This window comes from Schistocerca serialis, chromosome 8, assembly GCF_023864345.2.
Source record: "Schistocerca serialis cubense isolate TAMUIC-IGC-003099 chromosome 8, iqSchSeri2.2, whole genome shotgun sequence".
Taxonomy (NCBI): domain Eukaryota; kingdom Metazoa; phylum Arthropoda; class Insecta; order Orthoptera; family Acrididae; genus Schistocerca; species Schistocerca serialis.
In genome coordinates, this window is record NC_064645.1 from 411,854,616 (window position 1) to 411,880,068 (window position 25,453).

The 25,453-nt window shown below is 43.6% G+C and overlaps 1 protein-coding gene across 1 annotated transcript; it reads left to right on the top strand.

Annotated features, from left to right (window-relative positions):
- Positions 1-914: 914 nt before the first annotated feature.
- Positions 915-17,644, top strand: LOC126416317 (uncharacterized). Its single transcript, XM_050083979.1, has 2 exons — positions 915-1,009; positions 16,357-17,644. The coding sequence occupies exons 1-2, from the start codon at positions 968-970 to the stop codon at positions 17,518-17,520; spliced, it is 1,206 nt and encodes a 401-aa protein (XP_049939936.1). The 5' UTR covers positions 915-967; the 3' UTR covers positions 17,521-17,644.
- The last annotated feature ends 7,809 nt before the right edge of the window (positions 17,645-25,453 follow it).

Sequence of the window (25,453 nt, forward strand, 5' to 3'; positions counted from 1 at the left end):
GAAAGCTTATTAGAAACAAGCTGTACCATTTGTCTCAGTGACTGCTTAGTTCATGGTGTAGCAACACAGCCAAAAATATTAAATATCAGTTATCTGTCCTCATTTTTAAAGTGAAGGTGATGAAAGAAAATTCTTTTTTATGCTGAAGTTTAGTTAGGCCCTAATGTTAAAGATGCTTGGCGGGACTGGGCAGAGGACAGAGGAAAGAGGGGGGGGGGGGGTTACTAACTATCTGTTCGTAATCAGGGGTAATGATCTCAGCAAGGTTGGAAAACGCTTGTAGATACGGTACCTGTGTTATATCAAACAAACCAGTTGGACCATAATTTTTTTGCGGGACTGTGTTTTCATGTATGGCATTATTTATGCTGTGTCATGTCTTCTACACGGAGAAGATTCAACGTCCACCTTCTACAGTTTCCGGTATTTTTATATGTTTTTAATAATGAAAATCGTGATTGTTTTTCATTTTGTGTTTATATTTCTAATCTTTAGATGTAAGATTATCTGGTTGAAGATTGTAGATATAGATTTCAAGATTACGTAAAATATACGTACGGTCCACATTTTTACTTAGATTGTAGATATAGATTTCTAGATTTCGTAAAATATACATACGTTCCACAATTACACCTTACAGACTGTTGACGATATTGATTCACGTCCTTTTTAGTGTTATTATATTTTGTGATTTCTTAGGATGCAGTTGTTTGCCTGAGCGAGGATGTCGTGTCTCGGAAAGCGGGTTGCAATAAATCAGGGAGGACTCACAGACGTGTGACACGTGTCGCAACGTCCGCGAGAGGAAAGAGCTGACAGTCACTTGTTATTCAGATCCGAGGCTTAGACTGGCGAATCATCTGTTTACTGCCGCGACAGCCTGGCGAGATAAGGTGGCGTATTTGAGGCGAGCTGACTCTCCTCGCGGCAGGAGTGATTCTGCAACGAGACACGAGACAGCTTGTGCATGGGGAAACGAACTTACTTTACGCACGCCGCCCTCATTCTGGTGAGTAGTATGAATCCAGTGCAGTGTGTCGGCTTACGCAATCGAACCTCACTAGATCTGCAGGTTTTACAGAAGTTCTTTGAAGCTCGGAGGCTGTACCTAGACGGTTTATTGTTGCCTGTTGGGTTGTACGGATTCCGTTTGATAGATGACTGCTATATTACCTGCCGTCCAACAGTGACGCTCACGCGATGAGAACCTGCAGTTAGAAATACGAAGGCGAAGCAGAACGAGCAACCATTTGCAGTCAGTAGCTCGAAAAGAAGAGATTCGTTGATATACCTGAAACGTGGCGTACCAAAATGTTATTGCACTCTTTCAGTAAAAGGAAGTCAATTTGAATGACAGAATGTTAGCGCGGCATCGAGATTTTTTTTTTTTTTTTTGGGGGGGGGGGGGGGGGTTGTAATATACGTTAAAAGAATGGTCAACTGGGGACATACTGTCTTATCCCTTTGATCTCAATTGTGGCTTTTTATTCGGCGTTAAGTAAATAAGAGAAAGCTACGATGCCGCATGGTGAATGGATGCTTCAATCATGGAATGCGTGTTATTGTTCATCTGAAAGTGCGTGATAATAAGTTTTACAGTACGGCGCATGAAAGAGCTATGTAGGCACAGATTTTTCACGGTGTATTCATCCAGCGAGTACCGACAGTTCTATCATTAATGTGTAAAATAGCTCAAATAATTACAGAATAACAGGGGGGAAGTGGCACCCAAATGATCTTTTAAATTAGTGTGTACATTTACGAGACTGGACACATTTATTTATTTGTTTCTTAAGTAAAGACCTGCTGACTGTTATTATACACTCCTGGAAATGGAAAAAAGAACACATTGACACCGGTGTGTCAGACCCACCATACTTGCTCCGGACACTGCGAGAGGGCTGTACAAGCAATGATCACACGCACGGCACAGCGGACACACCAGGAACCGCGGTGTTGGCCGTCGAATGGCGCTAGCTGCGCAGCATTTGTGCACCGCCGCCGTCAGTGTCAGCCAGTTTGCCGTGGCATACGGGGCTCCATCGCAGTCTTTAACACTGGTAGCATGCCGCGACAGCGTGGACGTGAACCGTACGTGCAGTTGACGGACTTTGAGAGAGGGCGTATAGTGGGCATGCGGGAGGCCGGGTGGACGTACCGCCAAATTGCTCAACACGTGGGGCGTGAGGTCTCCACAGTACATCGATGTTGTCGCCAGTGGTCGTCGGAAGGTGCACGTGCCCGTCGACCTGGGACCGGACCGCAGCGACGCACGGATGCACGCCAAGACCGTAGGATCCTACGCAGTGCCGTAGGGGACCGCACCGCCACTTCCCAGCAAATTAGGGACACTGTTGCTCCTGGGGTATCGGCGAGGACCATTCGCAACCGTCTCCATGAAGCTGGGCTACGGTCCCACACACCGTTAGGCCGTCTTCCGCTCACGCCCCAACATCGTGCAGCCCGCCTCCAGTGGTGTCGCGACAGGCGTGAATGGAGGGACGAATGGAGACGTGTCGTCTTCAGCGATGAGAGTCGCTTCTGCCTTGGTGCCAATGATGGTCGTATGCGTGTTTGGCGCCGTGCAGGTGAGCGCCACAATCAGGACTGCATACGACCGAGGCACACAGGGCCAACACCCGGCATCATGGTGTGGGGAGCCATCTCCTACACTGGCCGTACACCACTGGTGATCGTCGAGGGGACACTGAATAGTGCACGGTACATCCAAACCGTCATCGAACCCATCGTTCTACCATTCCTAGACCGGCAAGGGAACTTGCTGTTCCAACAGGACAATGCACGTCCGCATGTATCCCGTGCCACCCAACGTGCTCTAGAAGGTGTAAGTCAACTACCCTGGCCAGCAAGATCTCCGGATCTGTCCCCCATTGAGCATGTTTGGGACTGGATGAAGCGTCGTCTCACGCGGTCTGCACGTCCAGCACGAACGCTGGTCCAACTGAGGCGCCAGGTGGAAATGGCATGGCAAGCCGTTCCACAGGACTACATCCAGCATCTCTACGATCGTCCCCATGGGAGAATAGCAGCCTGCATTGCTGCGAAAGGTGGATATACACTGTACTAGTGCCGACATTGTGCATGCTCTGTTGCCTGTGTCTATGTGCCTGTGGTTCTGTCAGTGTGATCATGTGATGTATCTGACCCCAGGAATGTGTCAATAAAGTTTCCCCTTCCTGGGACAATGAATTAATGGTGTTCTTATTTCAATTACCAGGAGTGTATATCAGGTCGTACATTGTGTGATTTTACATGTCCTGTCATACAAATACAGTTTTATTACTAGTAAATTTCTTTTTTTGTCGAAAATTTTACAAAAAATAAATTTAAAAAACAAATAAAATAATATGTACAAACGCATATAAATAATTTTGTTTAAATTTGTCGTTAACTTAGATAATAGCAGTAATGAGATACATAATAGGTTTTGCATGTATTTTAATTTAAATTTAAATGTGTATTCAATGGAAAAAACAAGAGATGGAAATTTGACTTAGCTATGATGTGACTCTTCCCTTTATACCTTCTGCGGGTATGGTTACGTCTGTTAAAAATGTATTGTCTTGACAGTGGTAATACTTAATTTAAGATTTGATTACATAACATTGTACTTTCGGAAGAATAACATCAGCACAATCCTGAAGCTATCTAGTGCAGATAACTCCAAAAACTGTCGCGCAATCAGCTGTTGACGTATCCAAGTCGCTGACAAAAATAGGATCAGAAGAATGGAAAGAAAATTGAGGATTGACAGATGACGATCAGTTTGGCTGTAGGGAAGGAAATGAGATAGAAGAAGCAGTTCCGACTTTGCGCTTGATAATGCGTGCAAGTTTCAGGAAAAATCAAGATACTTCCACAGAATTTGTCAATCTAGAAAAAAAACATTCCACAGTCTAAAATGTGTCGAAATGAAACTATCAGAAAGTCTGGTATAAGCCAAGGGGAAGACCGGCAACAAATTATATGTGTGTGGATCAATTGTGAGCAATAAGAGGGTAAGAACGCAGTCCCTTTCCCCTACTGTTCAATTTGTATCACAAGGAATTAGTGGGGAAATGAAAGAAAGGTTCAGGAGTGGAATTATAAGACAAGGTGAACAGATATAAATTGGTAGATTCGTTAATGATACTGTTGTTGTCTATGAAAGTGAAACAGAACTACAGGTTCTGCTGAATAAAGTGACCAGTCTAGTAGGCACTGGATATTGCTATCATTAAACAATGTTCTTAATTTGAGGAAGAAATTTCTGAGATAGAGCGTATGGAGTTGTTTACAAACGTTTCAAGGACTCCTGGAAAACCGGAAAAGATGAGAGTTTAAGCTTTTCAGATGTGGTGTGACAGAAGAATGCTGGAAATTGAGTGGACTTATAAGATGAGAAATGAGGAAGCTAGTCGCAGAATCGACAGGGAAATAAGTATGTAGAAAACACTATGAAGGGATAGGATGACAGGAAGTGCGTAAAAACACCAAGTTACAACTTCGTTGATATTAGAGGGAGCCATAGAGAGCAAAACCTGAAGGGGAGTATAGAGACTGGACTATATCCTGCAAATGGTCGGGAACGTTGTAACTGTTACTCTGCGGCCACTCATCTTCAGCGAATCAGGACAGAACATTGAGAAAAGCTAACTAAGTTGCAACAGAGTAAGGCAGAACCCATCTCATCCACATTCATAAAATGCACCAGTTGTGATGTAATGCGACAGATAATTTTATTCAAAAGAATTTCCGTTAAAGTTTATGCTGCTTTTATTATTACTTTTTACTATTATATGAAAATCAGCGTTTTCCTAAATAACCTTTGGAAAATTCAGATTATCACAAGTTATTGACAACAGTTTCTTGAAGAGTAAACAGTAAATGTTTCCGTTCGATACTATGCCTCAGAAATGCTATTGTTCTTCAAGCTAACTTCATCAAATCTTGCCTTCTCCTTCGTCTGAGAAGTAAACGGTTTAAAAGTTTCTACTTATGGTGTTATTTCCAGTGTTAGTACAGTAGGAAAATTTTCCAGTTTCAACGATTTCACTTCCTGCTAGACTTTAATTTCTTCTACTTCTTGGTTGATAATTCAGCTGGTATTTTTTTAATTCTTCTGTCATCCGCTTGCTCAAGTTGACTCATTCATTCTGAGTGCGTTCTGCTGAGTTTATCAGTGTCCTAACCTTTTCATCTGTTCGGAATATCATGAATGGCAATGTAACTCAGTCCAAGTCATTTCTGAGAAACCTGACAGATCCACTAGCTTGTGTTTCTTTTCACCTGTGTCCTTTTGCAAGTCACTTTAAGCAAAATATTAAGGAAAATGAAACACCAATACGCCACTGGTATCACCACTCCCATCGCATAAAAAAATGCAACAACTTAGACAACCATAATAGACGTTAAGAGATTGTAATCCACATGTATAAATGACTATCTGTTCCCAAGGTGAGCTTCTGTATAGTCCCACGGATAGTCTGTTAGGCAGAAGTATAACAAAACGATTAAGTAGCAGTTTCAGTTGAGCATAAATTTGTTTAAGTTTAATACTTTTAGCGTTTTTCTCTCAACACCACATAATCAATGTATTTGTTCCTAGTTATCATTTCGTATTATTGTGATGAAACATGGAACTTGCCGCTGGTGGGGAGGCCAGCGTGCATCAGTGATACATATAGCTGTACAGTAGATGCAACCACAGCGGAGGGGTATCAGTTCAGAGGCCACGCAAACATGTGGTTCCTGAAGAGGGGCAGCAGTTTTTTCAATAGAAGGTACACAGTCTGGATGATTGACTGATCCGGCCTTGTAACATCAACCAACACTGTCTTCCTGTGGCCGGCCGCAGTGACCGAGCGGTTCTAGGCAATTCAGTCGGGAACCGCGCGACCGCTACGGTCGCAGGCTCGAATCCTGCCACGGGCATGGATGTGTGTGACGGCCTTAGGTTAGTTATTCTAGGGTGCTGATGACCTCAGATGGTAAGCCCCATAATGTTCAGAGCCATTTGAACCATTTGTCTTCCTGTACTGGTACTGCGAACGATTGAAAGCAAGGGAAAACTACAACCCCAATTTTTCCCGAGGGCGCCCCCTCTACTGCATGGTTACATTATGGTGGCATCCCCTTGAGTAAAGTATTCCGGAGGTTAAAAATCCCCAATGTCGTCAGCAGGAGAAAAAAACTGGCTTCTACGGATCGGAGAGTAGAATGTCAGATCCCTTAACCACGCAGATAGGTTGGAAAATTTAAAATGAGAAAATGGATAGATTGAAGTTAGATATAGTGGGAATTAGTGATGATCGATGGCAGGTGGAACAGGACGCCTGGTAAGACAAATACAGGGCTATAAATATAAAATCAGATAGGTGTAATATGTAATACAGGAGTCGGTTTAAATAATGAATAAGAAAGTAGGAATGCGGATAAGCTACTAAGAACAACGTAATGAACGCATTATCGTAGCCAATATAGACACAAAGGCAACACCAATCACAGCAGTTTAAGTATACCAACGAGCTCCACAGATGAAGAGATTGAAAAAATGGATGATGTGATAAAAGACATTATTCGTATATTTAAAGGGAGACGAAAATTTAATTGTGATGTGGGAATGGAATTCGATAGCAGGAAGAGGAAGAGAAGGAAAAATTGTAGGTGAATGTTGACAAGGGGAAACGAATGAAAGAGAAAGCCAGGTGGTAGAATTTCTCACGGCGCCTAATTTAATCACCGCTGTTACTTGACCGAAGAATCATTAAGGAAAGTTGTACATGGGGACCTGGAGACGCCGGAAGCTTTCAGATCGTTTATGTAATGGCAACAAAGAAATTTCGGAATCATATTTTAAATTGTAAGACATTTCCAGGGGCAGATATGGTCTGTGACCACAGTTTATTGGTTATGAACTATAGATTATAAAGAATTTGCCGAGGGAACTGACGCTTCTGACGATGTCTGCTCGTTACAGACAAAGCACTTTTTTGTACTAACAAATCCGTACGCTAGTTGCTTCTGTAGAATCTTATTACATAAGCACAACTTTTGTTTGCTAAAGAACGGTTTGGAACTGCAAAAAAAATTGGTGTTCATCACGATAAATGCAAGTGATTAATCTTCCATCAGCTGTCTACTCGTTCAGCAAACGAGTGAGGCGAACGGAATTTCTGGTGTTCAGTTTTTGCCGATAACATGACTGCACAGAGAAAATATCAAGAAAATACACAAGCACGAATCGTGTTGCAACATTATTCTACGTATAGCAATTAATGAAATCGACCTATAAGTACTGCACATCGAATTTCCTTAAAAGTATGGAGAACTGTTTCATCTAGGCCCGTCATTTCTTCGGCACTTGACAATAAACTTCCCATAGACGGAAGGACAGTACTTTCGTAGAATCTGTAGCTATTTCAGCTTTGTATTTATTTACTGTAAGTCTGACTTCTCTATTGCAAGATCTTTTTTTCTATTTTGCCCGCATCTCGTGGTCGTGCGGTAGCGTTCTCGCTTCCCACGCCCGGGTTCCCGGGTTCGATTCCCGGCGGGGTCAGGGATTTTCTCTGCCTCGTGATGGCTGGGTGTTGTGTGCTGTTCTTAGGTTAGTTAGGTTTAAGTAGTTCTAAGTTCTAGGGGACTGATGACCATAGATGTTAAGTCCCATAGTGCTCAGAGCCATTTGAACCATTTTTTTCTATTTTACTCCAGTGCGATATACAAACGGCGGACGGAGGAAAACGATTTCGACACATTAGCAGATTTTAAATGCAACCTGAACCTTCTGAGGTGATTTGAAATTCGGTAAAATGTAGCTTTAAAGTCAATCGTGTTATCTATAGCTCTCCGTAAACTAGTTTTGATTGTACACGACGTAATTATGAGAGCTGGATTTCGGAGCAGGTCTTACGTCTAGTTTTCGAACATTTGTTACGATGGAATTTAAGACGTAACCATTAAGTGTGCACCACGGTAGTTGGCGATGCGTTACGTCATGCTTAACTTCTAGGCTACTTCAGCTTATGTGGGACGGGTTTAACTGGTATTCCGGATAAAAAAAGAGGCAGCTCAAACGACGCTTTCGCTTCTGATAACGAAAGGGGCCGTGCTGTTAAGGAATGTTCGCAGCGAATGCTAACAGCGTCATTGAAGGAGTGGGTTAGAATTTGTTCCTCGTTTTGCAAAGGTTAGTAGCTCGTCTGGAATGACAGTCGGTTGTCACATATGGTGCTTATTTTTCATGTAATAATTTCAATAGTATGTTTAGATTCTCACTGCTTGTCTACCTCTTCACTACCAATGAGCTGAAATAATTTTTTTGGCGCCTTTTATACCTAAATTTCGCACTTTTCTATTTTCTCCTCTTCCTTTCTAATCTAATACGTTCCTATTTTTTGCTTCATTAGTTCGTTCCTCTATTTTCTTCTTCTTTGTATATTTATCCTACTCATTGACGCAACTACGACTTTACAGCTACATTGATCGCAATTTTCATTCATTTTGGGTGTACTAACCCACGTAAAGGAAATTTAATACCTTTTGTTTGTAAAAATGTATTTTAGTCCTCGCAAAATTTTAATACCTTTTCGCCAGTATTCACCATGCTATACAAATACACACAATTTTCCCGTAAACAATAGGCAGTGTAAAGCGAGGCTAACATATTCAGGAGGACGGGCTCAAATTTTCAGCTCTGCAAATAATTTACATGCACTGCCTTAACTCTGAGATAAAGCTACGCAGTACGCACTAGAAATGCCTTATGCATAAAGCAAATTGATATCTTTTGGGGGAAACACATCGGTCAGTCAAGCATTGTAATGAAAGGAAAAAAAAAGATTTTGTTTGGCCTGTATGAGATGATATTTATTTAGACGAATGAAAACATTTCATTTTTCACCAAAAAGCGTAATCTCTCGATATAGTTCGAACCATTGGATGGTATATTTTTACAGCAATATTGTGCTTTACACTGGCAGCTACCAGGGAGAGATTCAGTGGTGACAGCAGTTTCTGTTAATTTACATTGCGTTGTTATGACTCCGAGTTGGAGCGAGCCTTTGCTGCAATCTTCATTTTCTTAATCATGACCATAAAAACAATGTTCTATTAGATTCCTCCTATTTACCACCAGGTGGGGGTTTCCTCTATAAATGGAACCAGATGGTGAAGACGCCGCATTAGCGAGGAGAGAGGAAATCCAATCGTCATCTTGATGTTCCGACGAGTTCTTAGATCACGTCAGCCAACTGATAATAAGATCATTCCATTATTCCAGATTTCCTAACTTATTCATAGCCACCTGCGACAGACTTACACCACCAGTGACTCCAACGTCGGAGATATTTTAAATTCTCACCTATGTGTTGCCCTTCGTCTGACACAAGTTTCATGTTGTGTTCCTGTGACACATATGGCTACCGGAAGCCCGTTGTAGCGTGAAGCATGTCCGACTGCTACCGTCTGTTGTGGACTGACGAAGAACACGTCTTTGACAAGTTACCAGAGGTAGTTTGTTTCGAAAACTGTGACTGAATGCCTTACGGAACATGACAGAAGTCTTATATAGAATAAAAACCTACAGCGTCTACGTGAAGCCTTCGGACGGACAATTTAATTTGTTGAAAAAATGGCTCCCAACTTGTATTAAACAATGCCTGCTCTCTTAGATGAGGTGTCTACGATCAGCACTCCACCAGTTGCACGTGAAGTGTATTTTTGTATAGTCATACGGTGACACTGGCTACACTGCTACGATTCGTAGGAAGTTCAAGCTTTTTTTTTTTTTTTAATTTTCCATATTGTCAGATGAAAGGGTGCTGCCTTATAAATTTCAATATAACAATTACCTAACTACTACAAGCCGGCAGGTGTGGCCGAACGGTTCTAGGCGTTTCAGTCTGGAACCGCGCAACCACTACGGTCGCAGGTTCGAATCCTGCCTCGGACAGGTTTAAGTAGTTCTAAGTTCTAGGGGACTGATGACCTCAGATGTTAAGTAACATAGTGCTCAGAGCCATTTGAACCAATTTTTTAACTATTACAAACCTTCACATTACTAGTTTCAGCATATTATTGTTTTTTTCACATGTCGTAGTTAATCTCTTTTACTATGTAACGGTATGATGCGTATTTTGTTGACATACCTTATACCAGTTTCATTATGCTCATGCGTATTTTGTTGACATATCTTGCACCAGTTTCATTATGTTCAGTACGCACATACAGGAGATAGGCAAAATAATGTGAAGAGTGTAATGGGATGGTTGTGTTTGACAGTCAACAACGCAGATAAGGCACGTGTCGCGCTGGACTGTGAGTGTTCAGTACGAGGAGGAGGAGGAGATTAGTGTTTAACGTCCCGTCGACAACGAGGTCATTAGAGACGGAGCGCAAGCTCGGGTGAGGGAAGGATGGGGAAGGAAATCGGCCGTGCCCTTTCAAAGGAACCATCCCGGCATTTGCCTGTAGCGATTTAGGGAAACCACTGAAAACCTAAATCAGGATGGCCGGAGACGGGACTGAACCGTCGTCCTCCCGAATTCGAGTCCAGTGTGATAACCACTGCGCCACCTCGCTCGGTGTGTTCAGCACGGACTAGGCATCAGTGAAGGTTGTTTACGAGTAGTGCACACTTCGTATTTGCATTCAGAGGCCGAGGTCGACGTGCAATGAAAGACCTAACAGAGTTCCAAAGAGTGCAGATTGTGGGGGCCCGATTAGCTGAACTATCAGTAGCCAAGACAGCCAACTTATTGAATGTTTCTAGAGCAACTGTTTCAACAGTCATGACAGCCTACACAAAACGTGGAAAGACATCATCGTGTAAACGTAACAGTGGGCGCAAATCAAAACTAAATGACAGAGATCGTAGTACGCTACTACAAATTGTGTCACAATAACACAAAACTACGGCGGCTAAATTGACTGCAGAGCTCAATAGCCATCTTTGAGACCCCGTAATTATCGACACTGTCCGTCGAGAACTCCATAAAGCGAATATGCATGGACGGGCTGCTATACCAAAACCATTAGTGAGGACAACCAACGCAAAGAAGCGTAACATGGTGTCAGGAGCATAAATCCAGGACGGCTGATCATTGCAAACACGTCATTTGGTCCTACGAGTCAACATTTTCGTTATTTCCAACATCGGGCCTGGTTTACATCTGGAGAACGCCAAAAGAAGCCTATAATCCTGATTGGTTGATTCCAACACTTGAACATGGAGGTGAAAGTGTGATGGTGTGGGCAGACACATCATGGTATTCTGATCGTCCCATCATTACTCTCAAAGGCCGTGTTACAGCCAACGATTATGTGAACACTTTAGGTGATCACGTGCACCCCATTATTCAAATGTTGTTCCGAACAATGATGCCATGTTTCAGGACGATAATGCATCCATGCACACAGCCAGGATAGTACAATCGTGGTATGAAGAGCATGCAGCGTCTTCCCTAACCACCACAGTTCCCAGGCATGAACATTACCGAGCCCTTGTGGGCCGTATTGGAGCGCAGACTGCGAAGCAGATTTTCACCTCCCTCATCACAGCAGGAGTTAGAAGAGGTTCTGACCGAAGAGTCGCATAACATTCCACTGCAAACTATAGAATTATATGCCAGTATCGCGGTTGTATTATGGGCAAATGGGAGTCCAGCCCCTTATTAATAAACCATTCCCAAGTAAGTACAGGTGTGCAGATTATTTTGCTTATCCCCTGTAACTAGAGTTTGTACTTGACGAAAGTGTTTGAAATTACTTATCACATCTGAAGATGCCAATAATGTACTGAAACCGGTAATGTAAATGTCTGTAATATTCAGGCGATCTTGACATAATAAACTATTATGTGGACTTCGGACAACGCGCCACGTTGAGTCAATGAATGCTGCACGTCGCTTTCTTTCTTGAACACTTTCCTGGGATGAAGCCTTGTTACCAGAGATGGAAGGGTAAATAGTCGTAACAGTTTCCATGTGCATGTCACTGAAAATTTCCACGCTGCATCTGAGAAGAGCCATAACTCAAATTTGCAGCGAACGTATGTATCGCCCTTTTCAGCTTGCCTCCCCCCCCCCCCCCCCCCCGCTCTTCCTCTCCTTTTAACTGTACCAACACAGACTCTGTAAGAGACATATTAACTTGCCACACTTCTTTCTCGTTAACATCGGCCTTAAAGGTTCCCTGAATTGTGGATGGGAAGTCGTGGTCCTGTTCCGCGATGTATCTGATCAGAACCCAGCGATTTCTTTTTTAGGAATCATGTGAACGGTCTTCTGTACGAGACACATCTCGAGCTAAAGTCGATCCCCTGGCAAGAATTCTAACGTCCGTGCACGAACAGTGCCAGGGTTGTTCGAACGGGTACAACGGACGTTTGTACGACACTTCCAGGCCTGCATAAAAGCGGAGTGACGTCACTTTGAGTAATAATTGTGATGTAGCACCTTGTGCAAGCTGTAATGAAAGTGTGTCTAGTTGCTTTTATATCATCATTACTAAATCGAAGTTGAATTTGAAATTCTGGCATTTTCGATCACGCCTTTCGATTCACTGCTTTCTGGAGAAGGCTTCCCTATCTCAATCTGACACGTTTTCCTTTCTCCTTGTTCGTGTCATCACCACAGAAATACCCTGCGTGTCCCCTATTCCTAGCAATCTGTTTTTCTTTTCATTAACTGTTGGAGCAGTCTAGGAAACGTAGTGAGCGTTGGATATCGCCTTCATGAATTCATAGCTCGATAAAGCATTTCAGCTTCCGTGCAACTTCATCGTACACGAAAGCCATACCTGCTAATTACATAACCGAGTACAAAGCACTTTCATTAGTGCCTATCTACTGCACTCTTCAGCTTTTAAACTCAGATTTCAGTCTTGCAGACTTTACATCAAGGCTCATCATGTCAGTTTACAAGTCACGACATCCACAGCGTAGAAGTTGTTTTTCCCTTCTGCACACCTCATGATCTACGCCGACCTGTTAGTCGAATATGTTTCACCTGCGGTTAAAGCAACTATATAGGCAAATAAACAAATTTATCGCATCGAAAAAATATTATAATGTGTTCAAGTTCCACTGGCAGCGTTATTCCAGAGCACATTTTGCTTCGTAACTGTCGACCTGGCAAAGAGAAATCTACCAGTATCAAACAGGTCTTAATTTTAGGGAGAAATTTCCGAGAACGTACGTTTGTAGCACAGGATTTTATGACAGTGAGACATGGACTGTGGGCAAACGGGAACAGAAAAACTTAAGAAGACTGTTGAAAATTAGGTGGACTGATAAGGTAAGTTACGAGGAGGTCATCCAAGGAATCGGCGAGGAAAGGAATGTATGAAAAACACAAAAGAAGAAGGGGCAAGATGATAGGACATCCATTAAGAAAAAAAAGTCGCTTCAGTCATTTCCTGACTTGGTTTTCTTATATCAAATTGAAACAATTGTCCTTCACCAAAATGTTTCAAATTTTGTGGCGAACTCAGCGGAACACACTATACTACTGTTCATCCATCTGCGTTATTAACTTATCGTCTATGAGGTTTTCTTAATCTACAGGAATGGTTTTGTTGAGAGGAAACAGTGGATTCTTTAATAACCCCCCCCCCCCCTTCCACCTTTCCTCGCTCCCATCCTGTTTCCTCCTCTCCTATCCATCCAGTCTACTTGAACTAACACAGATACGATCTTAGTGGAACGTTAGATTACAAAATTCATCGCAAATATAATAAAAATGACTCGAAAAATGCTTGTTGGTTGTTGTAAGAAACTTGTAGCTGTTTTTGGAGATTTTTTAATGCCACATTCACATGTTTCGGGCTCAGTCCATCGACTGGTGACCTGTTAGTGATTAAAATACTGGGAGTGCAAATTCTTCCCAAGAAATAATAAAAAATCTAAGGTATAAAAAAATGGTTCAAATGACTCTGAGCACTATGGGACTTAACATCTGAGGTCATCAGTCCCCTAGAACTTAGAACTACTTAAGCCTAACTAACCTAAAGACATCACACGCATCCATGCCCGAGGCAGGATTCGAACCTGCGACCGTAGCAATCGCGCCGTTCCGGACTGAAACGCCGAGAACCACTCGGTCACAGCGGCCGGCCCCTAAGGTGTCAAAACAAGCAAAAAATGTTCATACCATACGCAGTTACACAAGTTCAAGACGCAGTTGTAAATGCCGTACATCAGGAAATGCGTATGGTTTATCAGGTGCAATAAGCTTTCCCTCGCACAGACAAAAACCAAATATACCAGTGCCAGAGCGTCAAGTAACGAACGCCGTGGCCTGTAGAGAGCACCTTGGGCTAAGACAATGTCATCCGGAGGAATCGCCAGTATCATAAGGAAATTTAGTAAAAGATGTGTGTCAAGAATACTAACAATGACAAAAGTAAAGCTCAAAGACATAAAATCGTGTAAGATATAATAACTATTACATACGTAACCGAGCGAGGTGGCTCAGTGGTCAGCACGCTGGAGGACGACGGTTCAAACCCGCGTTCGGCCATCCTGATTTAGGTTCTCCGTGATTTCCCCAAATCGCTTCAGGCAAATGCCGGGATGGTTCATTTCAAAGGGCACGGTCGACTACCTTCCCTATCCTTCCCTGATTTCGATGGGACCGATACGTGAAAATTATAACATATTAAAGAATAAACTGGACTTAGCCGCTGCGAGGGCCGGCGCGGGAGCGCAATCCCGTACGCGTGCTGTAGTCTCTAGCAGCACGCGTACCCGCGTGCTAACAGGCCCAAGCGGGTTGCATCATGCAGCCTCGCAGGCGCTCAGCGGCCAAAGCGGCACTATGTTTTCGATTTTTTTTTCCAATTGTTGCATCCTTGAGCCCCCGTTCACCAGATGTACGTCTAGCGATTGGTGGCTGACGCTACAGATCAGACTTGATTAATAATTGTAGTACAGGGTTACATCACCAGTTACAGTTACATTCTCAGCGAGTACACCAAGTCCTTTGATCCATACATGTATTTTTTCATCATTACTAACTTTACGACAGTAGCGGGTATACAATGTAAAAGGCATATTACTATATACATAAGTGGGTCTAGATTGGGTCTTAGCATCTATTCCACAATGCCAGGTCTTGTAAGCGGTGACATCTCGGTCGGCAAATGATTCCAATCCAGGTAGAGAGGCATTCTCACATCGGACGATAGCGAGAGTAAACCATCCACTGCCGACGTTTGGTGTTTTTAACAGTGGCCGCGAAGACCACACGATTTTTACTTCTAATGGCAACTGAAGAAATTATAAAAAATATGAAAAAACCAATCTCTTGTTCCACTGACTGCTTATTAAGTAATCAGTCATGGAAGCTCCGTCTGTGTACGAAAATTTCTAGACCTTCCAAAATATTCAGATAAACACCTCATTCTCATAATGAATGATCTGGAAATTATTTTCGATGTCACGAAGCTGAGGACTGCAACTGACGTAAATCAGCTCCTAGTGCACTACCACAGCTAGGATAACCGTGTTCCCTGGATCGCCTTCTGAACTCCCTCTCAGTCTGTCCGATGTGAAACTTGTCACAAGCTTCACACTTAATCTTATACGTCCTCACAGTTGCAAAACTTATTAACAGACTGCTCTATACTATGTCAGAGGAGCTTCCCCAATTTGTTGATAGCGTTAAAATCTACTACCATATTATGCTTTTTAAACTCATTACTAATCTTCAGAGTGGGTGACCCGCCAGCCGAGAGCGCTAATGCGCTGCTTCCTGGACTCGGGTAGGCTCGATGGCCCCGGATCGAATCCGCCCTGCGGATTAACGACGACGGCCGGTGTGCCTGCCAGCCTGGATGTGGTTTTTAGGCGGCTTTCCACATCCTACTAGGTGAACACCGGACTGGTCCCCACGTCCCGCCTCACTTACACGACTCGCAAACATTTGAAACACATTCACACTATTTCACGATTTACACTAGACGCAGACAGTTGAGGTACACTACTTCCGTCCCGGGGGGGGGGGGGGGGGGGGGAGGGGGGGGGCGGCAGGAAGGGCATCCGGCCACCCCTTACAATTAACCATGCCATATCCGTACTTAACCCTGCCGACCCTGCGCATAATGTGGGATGAAGGCAGTAGCAAAAGAAAGACTAATCTTCAGAGTGGGTGGGCCAACGTACTTAATAGCAGCATATATAACTTCTTCGTTCTTTACTACGGTCTCTTCGTGAGTCTGTATCAGAATGTTTTCACTTATTTTCCTAATATTTGCAATCTCTATCTGTACTATTTTATTATATTTGTCATGATAATTGCCTACTTCTAAGAGGACTTTCAGTCGGAAATAAACATTCAACGTGTTTGTTCGCAGGGGTTGGCTGTGCTGGTTCCACAGTGTGTCTGCAAAACACAGGGCTGGAGCCTGCCGAAACTACCGCAGCTGCAGACACCTGTCATCGCTCCAGGGCAGCTACCATTCGACTGTGCGGAGCTGACTGCCGACCCCCGCATACCGAAGTTTCTCATCCAGGAACTCTGCAGCCAACCAGAGGCCGAAACCGCGGCAGACGCTGCTGCTGAGGCCAACGATCAGGCTGAAACTGTCGAGACCAAAGTCCAGGAAGAAGCTGCTGAAAGCAAAGATCAGGCAGACGCTGCTGAGACCAAAGACCAGGGAGAAGCCGCTGAGACCAAAGATCAGGAAGAAGCCGCTGAGATCAAAAATCAAGAAGAAGCCGCTGAGACCAAAAATCAGGAAGAAGCTGTTGAGACCAACGATCGGGATGGAGCTGTTGAGGCCAAAGATCAGGAAGAAGCAGAGAATGCTGCCAAGGAAGTAGAGGCTGCAGAGGAGCCAGCGGCGAGGCGCTTGAGCAGCGATGGTGCCAAGCAACCGGTCGAGGTGATTGTGCCTTTCTTCCGCGTGGTCATCCAGAAACTCATCAGCCCAGACGCCAAGGTGCCGACCAGGGAATTCTGGGCAAAGGCATACCAGGAGGCAGGCTCTCCCAAGCTGGCCCGACACCCGACCTTCTTTGAGATAGCGGCAGGCGTCCAGCAAGCTGTGGAGTCCTTCCGTAGCGAAGACTCTTGGCCGAAAGTGGTGCGCCTGATCAAAGATTTGACGTCAGACAAGCAGTGGAAGCGGCTGGAAGCCGTGCTGGCCGCAGCTCACGGGCGAGACCCATCGAACCTCTGGAAAGCCCTGGGCGCTGCCAAGGCCTTGAAGGTGGCGCTCAAGTCTTCAATAAAGGAGCCACAGTGCAGAGTGGAGGGCCCCAACCCTGACCCGGAAGACTGTCGCGAGTTCTTCGTTTGCTTCCGCCTGCAGGGTCGCTGGAAGTCCAAAGACGCCAAGTGCCCCAAGTACACAGAATTCAGCCCCAGCCAGCTCAGATGCGTCTGGGCGCCCTTCTCTGACTGCGTCGAGCAATCTGACTCTGACTCTGACGAGGATTCTGACTCTGAAGAATCCAGCAGAGAGGTCATCGAGAGAATTCTCAAGCACGGACCAGGTGCATTCCATGTCCAGTAACTCCACAACACTGTCATTCGAGTATCCTGTCAATAAGAGTGTTTGTCTGGTGAAAGAAATTCGACATCTGATTGAACAATCGTCTCCTGCATAATTGTATACAATAAACTCCACCTAAATAAAAGCACGTGTTTTGCTTGTTTATAATTAAGTCTGAAATGCTGTTAGGAGGGAGCACAGGGGAAACATTAATACTTCAATAGTAGTACACAGCATTAGAAAAAAATAAAATAATTAGAAAGACGTTACAAATTTATTTTAGGAAACTGAAAAAAATATATCTGTTCTGCTCACTCCTATTCTAGAAACAGTTTGCCACGATGCATCTTGGCAGCAAGATGGCTTCTTCAAGTGTCAAAAATTGTTAATATAGCATTCTGTGTAGCACACACTTTTTTGAATTGTAATATTTTTTCTCGGTGTTCCACTTCGTTTGTGTCGAAAGAAATAGTGACGCCTATGTGACACTTGCGTGATAAGACAAATTCTTGCACACTGTAAACGATAAGAAAAATTAGTTCATGAGTCAGTACCACTTACAACATGTAGACATACGCTGACTCTGCACCATGGGATGAGAATCTCTGAGTAGATAATTACGAACTATATTGAAATAAAAAATTGTACATAAGCAGCTGATGAATAGCGAAAATAGATAGTCTCATAGGAATTATCATCGTGGATGTAAGAAGAAGGAATGAAGGAAGCTGTGATGCACATGGGTTCCATTCACAGGTTTGTGTATGCGTGGTATTAGGTAAGATTTTAGTGTTTGTTGTTGGAGTTACTTTTATTAGTTTGCAACACGACAGAGCACCGAAACATTTATACAACGATGTATTACCTCATTCAGTTGAGAACTTGCACAAATACCATTGCTTCCCTGCGAGATGTCAAGCTTTCCTCCCAGCAAACTATTCACAAATATGAGTAAGAGGTTATTTTACAATGATCTCGCAGCCAACAGCAGTTTGAGTATATAATGCGGCACCTTGAAGTGAAAAACTAACAGAATGAAGAAGCTCCACAGATACTCCCACATAAAAAACTACGGCAGAGACTATGCACATTCTACTAATAAGTGGCCATCTCTTTTGTTAATGTGATACTGTGCTCCATATTTTCGATATCAGTCATTCATTAGGGATTTTTTTCTCCAGAGAGGATATGGATTGGGCCAGGTTTCATCCAAGAATAAACTCATGATATCTTTAAATGCGCGTGTGACAACCAGCTGTGCTCACATAATCCTCTCGATACAATGTCTTAAACGCTTCACAACAGACTAAGGAAAATAGGGTAAAAATCTTAAGTGTTGTATGGCATTGATGTTTGGGATATCCCACAGAGTGGGTTCAGCAGCCGAGCGAAAACGGTGTTCTTCTTCCACGCACATCGCCCCCTCTCCTTACACATGAGTAATACGACATCATGTCTATTTGTGGAGTGTAGATGAGTTTAATGGTAGATAAATCTAATGGTTGTATACACTGGTGTCCAAAATTAAAGCAACAAACGGAAATTTTACCACTAAACAGTGTAAGCAGGTGAGAGTAAAGTAGAAACAGTGTAAAGAATACAGAATGTAATCAACTGCCACATTCATGGCGGTAAATAAAAATGTTCTTCGTTTTTTTTCAGCTTAACGGATTTGCACGAACATTCTAACTACTGGTAAGTGTGCTCAGTATGGGGTGTGATCACCTCTGTCACCAAAATAGGCCTGACAATTACGGAACATGCTGTGAATATCATCAGTCGCATGTTGAGGCAATAACGCTGAAAAGTGGTGGTAGTCAATGGAAGGCAGGACTCGGTTACGATTGTGGACGGCGCCGTAATCAGTTACTATTGGTTACCTTTTACAGTTACACACAATTTATTTTAAACCAGTAATTCCAGACTCAACAATAAACACAAATACCACGCGTTATTAATAAAGGAATAAACAGCAATGTTAATAATAGTGTTTTCAGTGAGTTACAATTTAGCAAATCACCATTAGATACAGATACAACAGATAATGTTTTAAAGGCAAGCCACTGTGATCTGGGCGGAAGGCCCTACGCGCCAGGAATGGCAAATAAATTAATAATTGCTTGAAACTCGCTACAACTTACAAATTACAGGTATTGAAATATTAAAGGTAAGTTGCCGCAAACCCAGCAGACGGCATCAGAGGCCAGGAATGGCAGTAAATAAGGTTTTAAGCCGTACTGCGTAAATACCAATACCAAATTAGAATTTTAAGGCAAGCGACCACAATTACGGCTGAAGGCCTTACACGCCAAGAATGGCAATAAATTAAGAATTGTTTAAGAACTCGCTGCAATTTACAACTTACAGGTATTGAAACATTAAGGTAAGTCGCCACAATCACAGCAGAAGGCATCAGACGGCAGGAACGGCAGTAAATAAGGTTTTAAGGCTTACTGCTAAAATACAAATACCAAATTAGAATTTTAAGGCAAGGGACCACAAACACGGATGAAGGACTTACACACCAGGAAAGGCAATAATATAAAAAATTCTGAAACCTGCTGTAAAACAGCAAATACAATAGCAAAAGTTAATTAAAAAAACAAGCATCTGATACAGACAGTGCACCAGGAATCGACCTCTGAGAAGGTCCGGCAACAAACGCTTTCGCGAGCGATGACAGGCATCAAATAGTTGCATTCGCTTAACAGGATGGTAACTCAGACTAGTGGCAGTCTAACGAATGACTAATGATAATCTTGCTGAAACTACATGACGCCCGATAAACCAAATCCAACAATGGAGCAATATGCCAAAGCCAGAACCGGAGGTCTGTACTATGTCCCCAGAATACTGTGTTTAGAACGCCCGAAACGAGAAAGGAACCACTACCACCAGAGTAGAAAGGACTCCACTCGCTGCTCTTCGCCTCTGCGTCACTACCAGCAGCAACACGAAGCCAAGTCACTGGAAAATGGCTAGATATCACAATGGTGGAGGTTTCTCTACTTGGACTGAAATGCACTCATCTTAAGGCTTGCTGGATCCTGTTTACGACGAGGTCGTGCACCCTCTTGACCACAGCCCTTCCATCCGGCAGTCCATGCATGCCGCCAGCAGTCCTGGCGTGTTCTCGTACTGTGCGGACCTGGCTCCTCCTGAGTCCCCAACTGCCACACACACACGACACAGAAAAACAACGACGTCGACCCAAAGATAGGGCAACAGCTACAACATATCGATAAGCGTCGCTGCTGCCACTAGCGGACAGGCAACGCTTGTAAAAGCAAGTAGCGCCAGTCATCACGAGAAGAAGAGAAACAACCGCAACCAGCCAGCTAAACGGTACGGTCTGGCCTCCAACAGAGGGCGGAAACCTACAACGGCACCAACACGAGCCGCAGCACGGCTTAAATGCCGATTCTTCCTACACAGCTGCTTGGAAGTCTTGGAGAGTGGTTGGTTGATACTCACATGATCCAACCCATGCCCTAATGCATCCCAGACATGCTCTATGGGATTCAAACCGGGAGAGCGAGCAGGCCACGCCATGTGTGTAATACCTTCCATTTCCAAGAAAACATCAACCACCAGTGCTCTTTGAGATCGAGCATTATCATCCATGTGTACGAAGTCTGGGCCCACAGCACCTCGCAACAACCGCGCATGAGATCCCAAGACCTACTCACGGTAACTGACAGCAGTTAAATCTTGCTGATTCGAGACGTGAATCCATCGAAAAGCACTCTCCAGATCAAATCGGGACTCATCTGTGAAAAGAACATTGGCCCACCTTTCGACCGTCCAAGTGGCATCTTGACGGCTCCACTCAAGACGTTCCCTTCTGTGAAGACACTCCAGAGGTAAACAGACATCAGGTCTCCAGAAATAAAGGCCACTCTGCTGAAGCCTTCTGTATACCGTGTGCCTTGATCACTTCCAGGGAACTGCGAGGTCAGATTCCAGCTACAGTGCAGTCCTGAGGCAGTACCATCGTGACCTTATAATCAAATAACGGTCGACTCTTTCTTATGTCACACGTGGTCGGCGCTATCCTGGTCTCCGGGATACAGTTTCGGTCTCTAAAAGCTCTCGCCTCATCCGAGAAACGACAGAACGATTCACGTTAAGCCATCGAACAACATCAATTTGCGACTCTCCTGCTTCCATTCCATACTTCCAATGGCTCTCAGCAGCAGAGAGTCTGATAGGTGTCTTCTCTGTGCCCTGCTGCACTGTCCGTGACTGTGCATACAGCTGTTGTGGAAGTGGGATTACCTTGCAAACACTACCCAGACCTCATTGCTGGCGTGGAAGTCCGTTGATCGGAATGTCATTTTCCGTGCAGAACTCAATCGTAACGACAGTTTGTATGATTATATCGTGAATTAGACACAGGACGGGGAGATAGTTGTTTGTTGCTTTAATTTTGGACACCGGTGTATATTACCTAGTGTTACATTTGCCTTTCATGATGATAACGATGAGAGAATGAAGAGCGTGAAACCCGGAGCCGACACATACCCTACTCTTCTCAAATAGCACCAAGGGGAGGGGAGAGGGGGGCGGGCACTGAGCTTAAGGTCCACATCCAAAGGACGGATCACAGTTGACAATGTCATATGCGCTCGCTTCATGAGATGCTCCGGGCAGGATTAATTTACGCTATTTTGTCTAAAACTGACATGGCAAGACCGTGGCTGTGTACAATTAATGTAGGTTAATTCTTACAAAGAAGAAAACAGCAACCAGCCACTATCAATACTGCTATTTATTTAGGTAAATAGCGCCGTTAAAGGTTTCGAACTGGGAAGTTCATCATCAGACGGCTGTTCACATGATTTTCAAGATACACTTTACATTATCATCCGTTTTAGATTTTTATTTTTCCACTGTGGCGAAGTATTTTTGTTGTGTTGTTGCCCTACGGTAGAAAACAGTGTTAGAAGCGCTCTACGTGAAAATAACTAACCTCCAAACGATGAAATACAGCGTAAATAAATATGTGAGGTTAAGTGGTTATGATACTTACGTCGAAAATTCCGCACGATTTTGTTGCGAAGTTGCAGGATTGTATTTTTCGAATATTCCAAAATATATCCAGCACTTACGTAATTTGTACATCACCATATTGTGCAAAGCACATTTGTATTTGTAAATCTGCAATCTTTGTGATAACTTCACATGTGGCAAATTGTTTCTGTGTGTGTGTGTGTGTGTGTGTGTGTGTGTGTGTGTGTGTGTGTGTGTGTGTGTGGTGCTTTGCACAATATGGTGATGTACAAACTACATAAGTGCTGGATATATTTTGAAATATTCGAGAAATACAGTCCTGCAACTTCACATCAAAATCGCGCTGAATTTTTGACGTAAGTACCATAACCACTTAACCTCACGTATTTATTTACGCTATATTTCATCGTTTAGAGGTTAGTTATTTTCACATAGGGCGCTTCTAACACTGTTTTCTACCGTGGTGCAACAACACACCAATAATACTTCGCCACAGTGGAAAAATAAAAATCGAGAACGGACGATAATGTAAAGTGTATCCTGAGAATCATGTGAACAGCCGTCTGATGATGAACTTCTCAGTTCGAAACTGTTATATCCTAGCCAGTAATGCCACCCGAGCCCGCTGCCAAAAGGTTGGCAGCATCAAAGTCCGGACGCCGTCCGCATAAGCAGCGCCAGCGAGACAGGAAATCGCACCAAGTCTGCGCGCGCCACCGCTGGCTTCTGGCTTCTTAAGCGCTGGAGTCGCGAGCGCTAGGACAGTTCTGTATTCGCCGCTCAGTTGTATACTCGCCACCGAATTGTGTACTTGCTAGTCAGTTGAGTGTTCATCGCAGCAGAGTTGTTGTTTGTCGTCAGCCGACGCTGACCTAGCCGCTCCGACTCGAACTAGACAGATTTCTGTAGACACGGAGTTCACTACTGTGTTACTGTATCTTCGGCAATAAAGATAAGTACCGACTTTTATTTAATCCCAGTGTTTGGGTTTTCATCTTTCTGTTCACTGTTCCAGCGGACCGGTCGGCCCGCTATTAAAAGTGTGGCGGTGACTTCGTAAGCCGTTTCTACCGCGAATTGTTTGTCGCTACGAACACCGCCACAAAAGAAACCTGTAACGGCGCTATTTACCTAAATAAATAGCAGTATTAATAGTGGTTGGTTGCTGTTATCTTCTTTGTAAGAATTAACCTACATTAATAGGATTAATTTACTCAAGGCATTGGCGCAAAGAGTGGTGATTACAAAATATACCTAACGATCTCGCCTCCCTTTGGCAGTGAAAATTTCATACGTCACCAGGACTCGAACTGGCTTACGTCCGAGTCGAGTACCGCCAAACAAGCGTGCGTTAGCGACGTCGGCTAGTAAATTATACGTATCGCGACTGGTGAGCTGCGGCTATTCTAAGATGCAGACTGCAGCTTTTGAGACTCTCGCTAACACACAAGTATAAAATTTAGACCACGACGAGCTTCCTTCTTATTGTATTTATATGTCTAATGTTTTACTAATTTTATTCTGAAGTGTCCTGCAAAAAACATACGCGACCAGAAAAGTCACAATTGGAGCAACCTCATGCAGTTGACCCAAACGATTTTCTGCAAATTTGAGACGTCGTCTGTGTGTGAAGAGAAGGATATTGTTCTGGTACAGGAGAGATTCAGTTTGAAATTTGTTCCACAGTGTGACGAAATAGGGACACATAAATCCACTACTGCAAAACCCTTCACTGCGGTAGAAACATACGCTACTTTCAATAAACGAATACCGTCTGGATCACAACTTGTCATTTACCAACTACTGCTTTCAGTCTGCATTGCAGATCGTCTTCAAGTCTGACGCCGCAAAGTGGAGTTTGTCAACGGTTGTGTAAAACAACGGTTGACAAACTGCGCGTCGCGGCGTGACCTGAAGATGATCTGCAACGCAGATGGAAATTGACTGTCGGTAAATAAGAAGTTGTGATCTAGACGGTGCTTGTTTATTTATTATAACAAAAGGATCCCTGTTCCTAAGATATCGCGTCAGTTACGAAGTATACTACTGTCGTCTACTCCACAAAAGAAGAAAAATTCAGTGATGACTCATCAATTAAAAATAATAGAGGTTTCTTTACTTCTACATCTACGTATGTACTCCGCTAGCCACCAAGCGGTGTGTGGCGGAGGGCACAATTCGCGCCAAAGTCATATTTCCCTCCTCTGTTTCACTCACGGATCCCGCGAGGGAAAAACGACTGTGTGAACGCCTCAGTACAAGCTCTTATTTTCCTTATCTTTGAATGATGATCGTTGCACGATTTGAAAGTTGGTGGTAATAACATATGCTCTACATCCTCTGTGAAGATTGGATTTCGGAATTTAGTGAGCAGCCCCTTCTGTTTAGCGCGTCGTCTATTTGCAAGTGTGTCCAACTTCAAACTTTCTTTGAGATTTGTAACGCTTTCGCGATGGCTAAATGTACCAGTCACGAATCTTGCCGCTCTTCTTTGGACCTTCTCAATCTCTTGAATCAGACCCAACTGGTAAGCGTCCCATACAGACGAACAATACTCTAAGACTGGACGAACTAACGTATTTTAAGCCATTTCCTTTGTTGAAGGACTGCATCGCTTCAGGATTCTACCAATAAACCGCAATCTATAGTTTGCCTTACCCGTTACTTGTGTAATCTGATCATTCCATTTGAGATCATTTCGAATAGTCACACCCAGATCCTTGACTGATGTTACCGCTTCCAAAGACTGATCATTTATTTTGTAGTCATACATTAATGGGGATTTTCACCTTGTTATACGCAGTAGGTTACACTTACTAATAATGAGAGATAACTGCCAGTCATTACACCACGCATTTATTTTCTGCAAATCCTCATTGATTTGTTCACAACTTTCGTGTGATACTACTTTCCTGTAGACTACAGCATCATCGCCAAACAG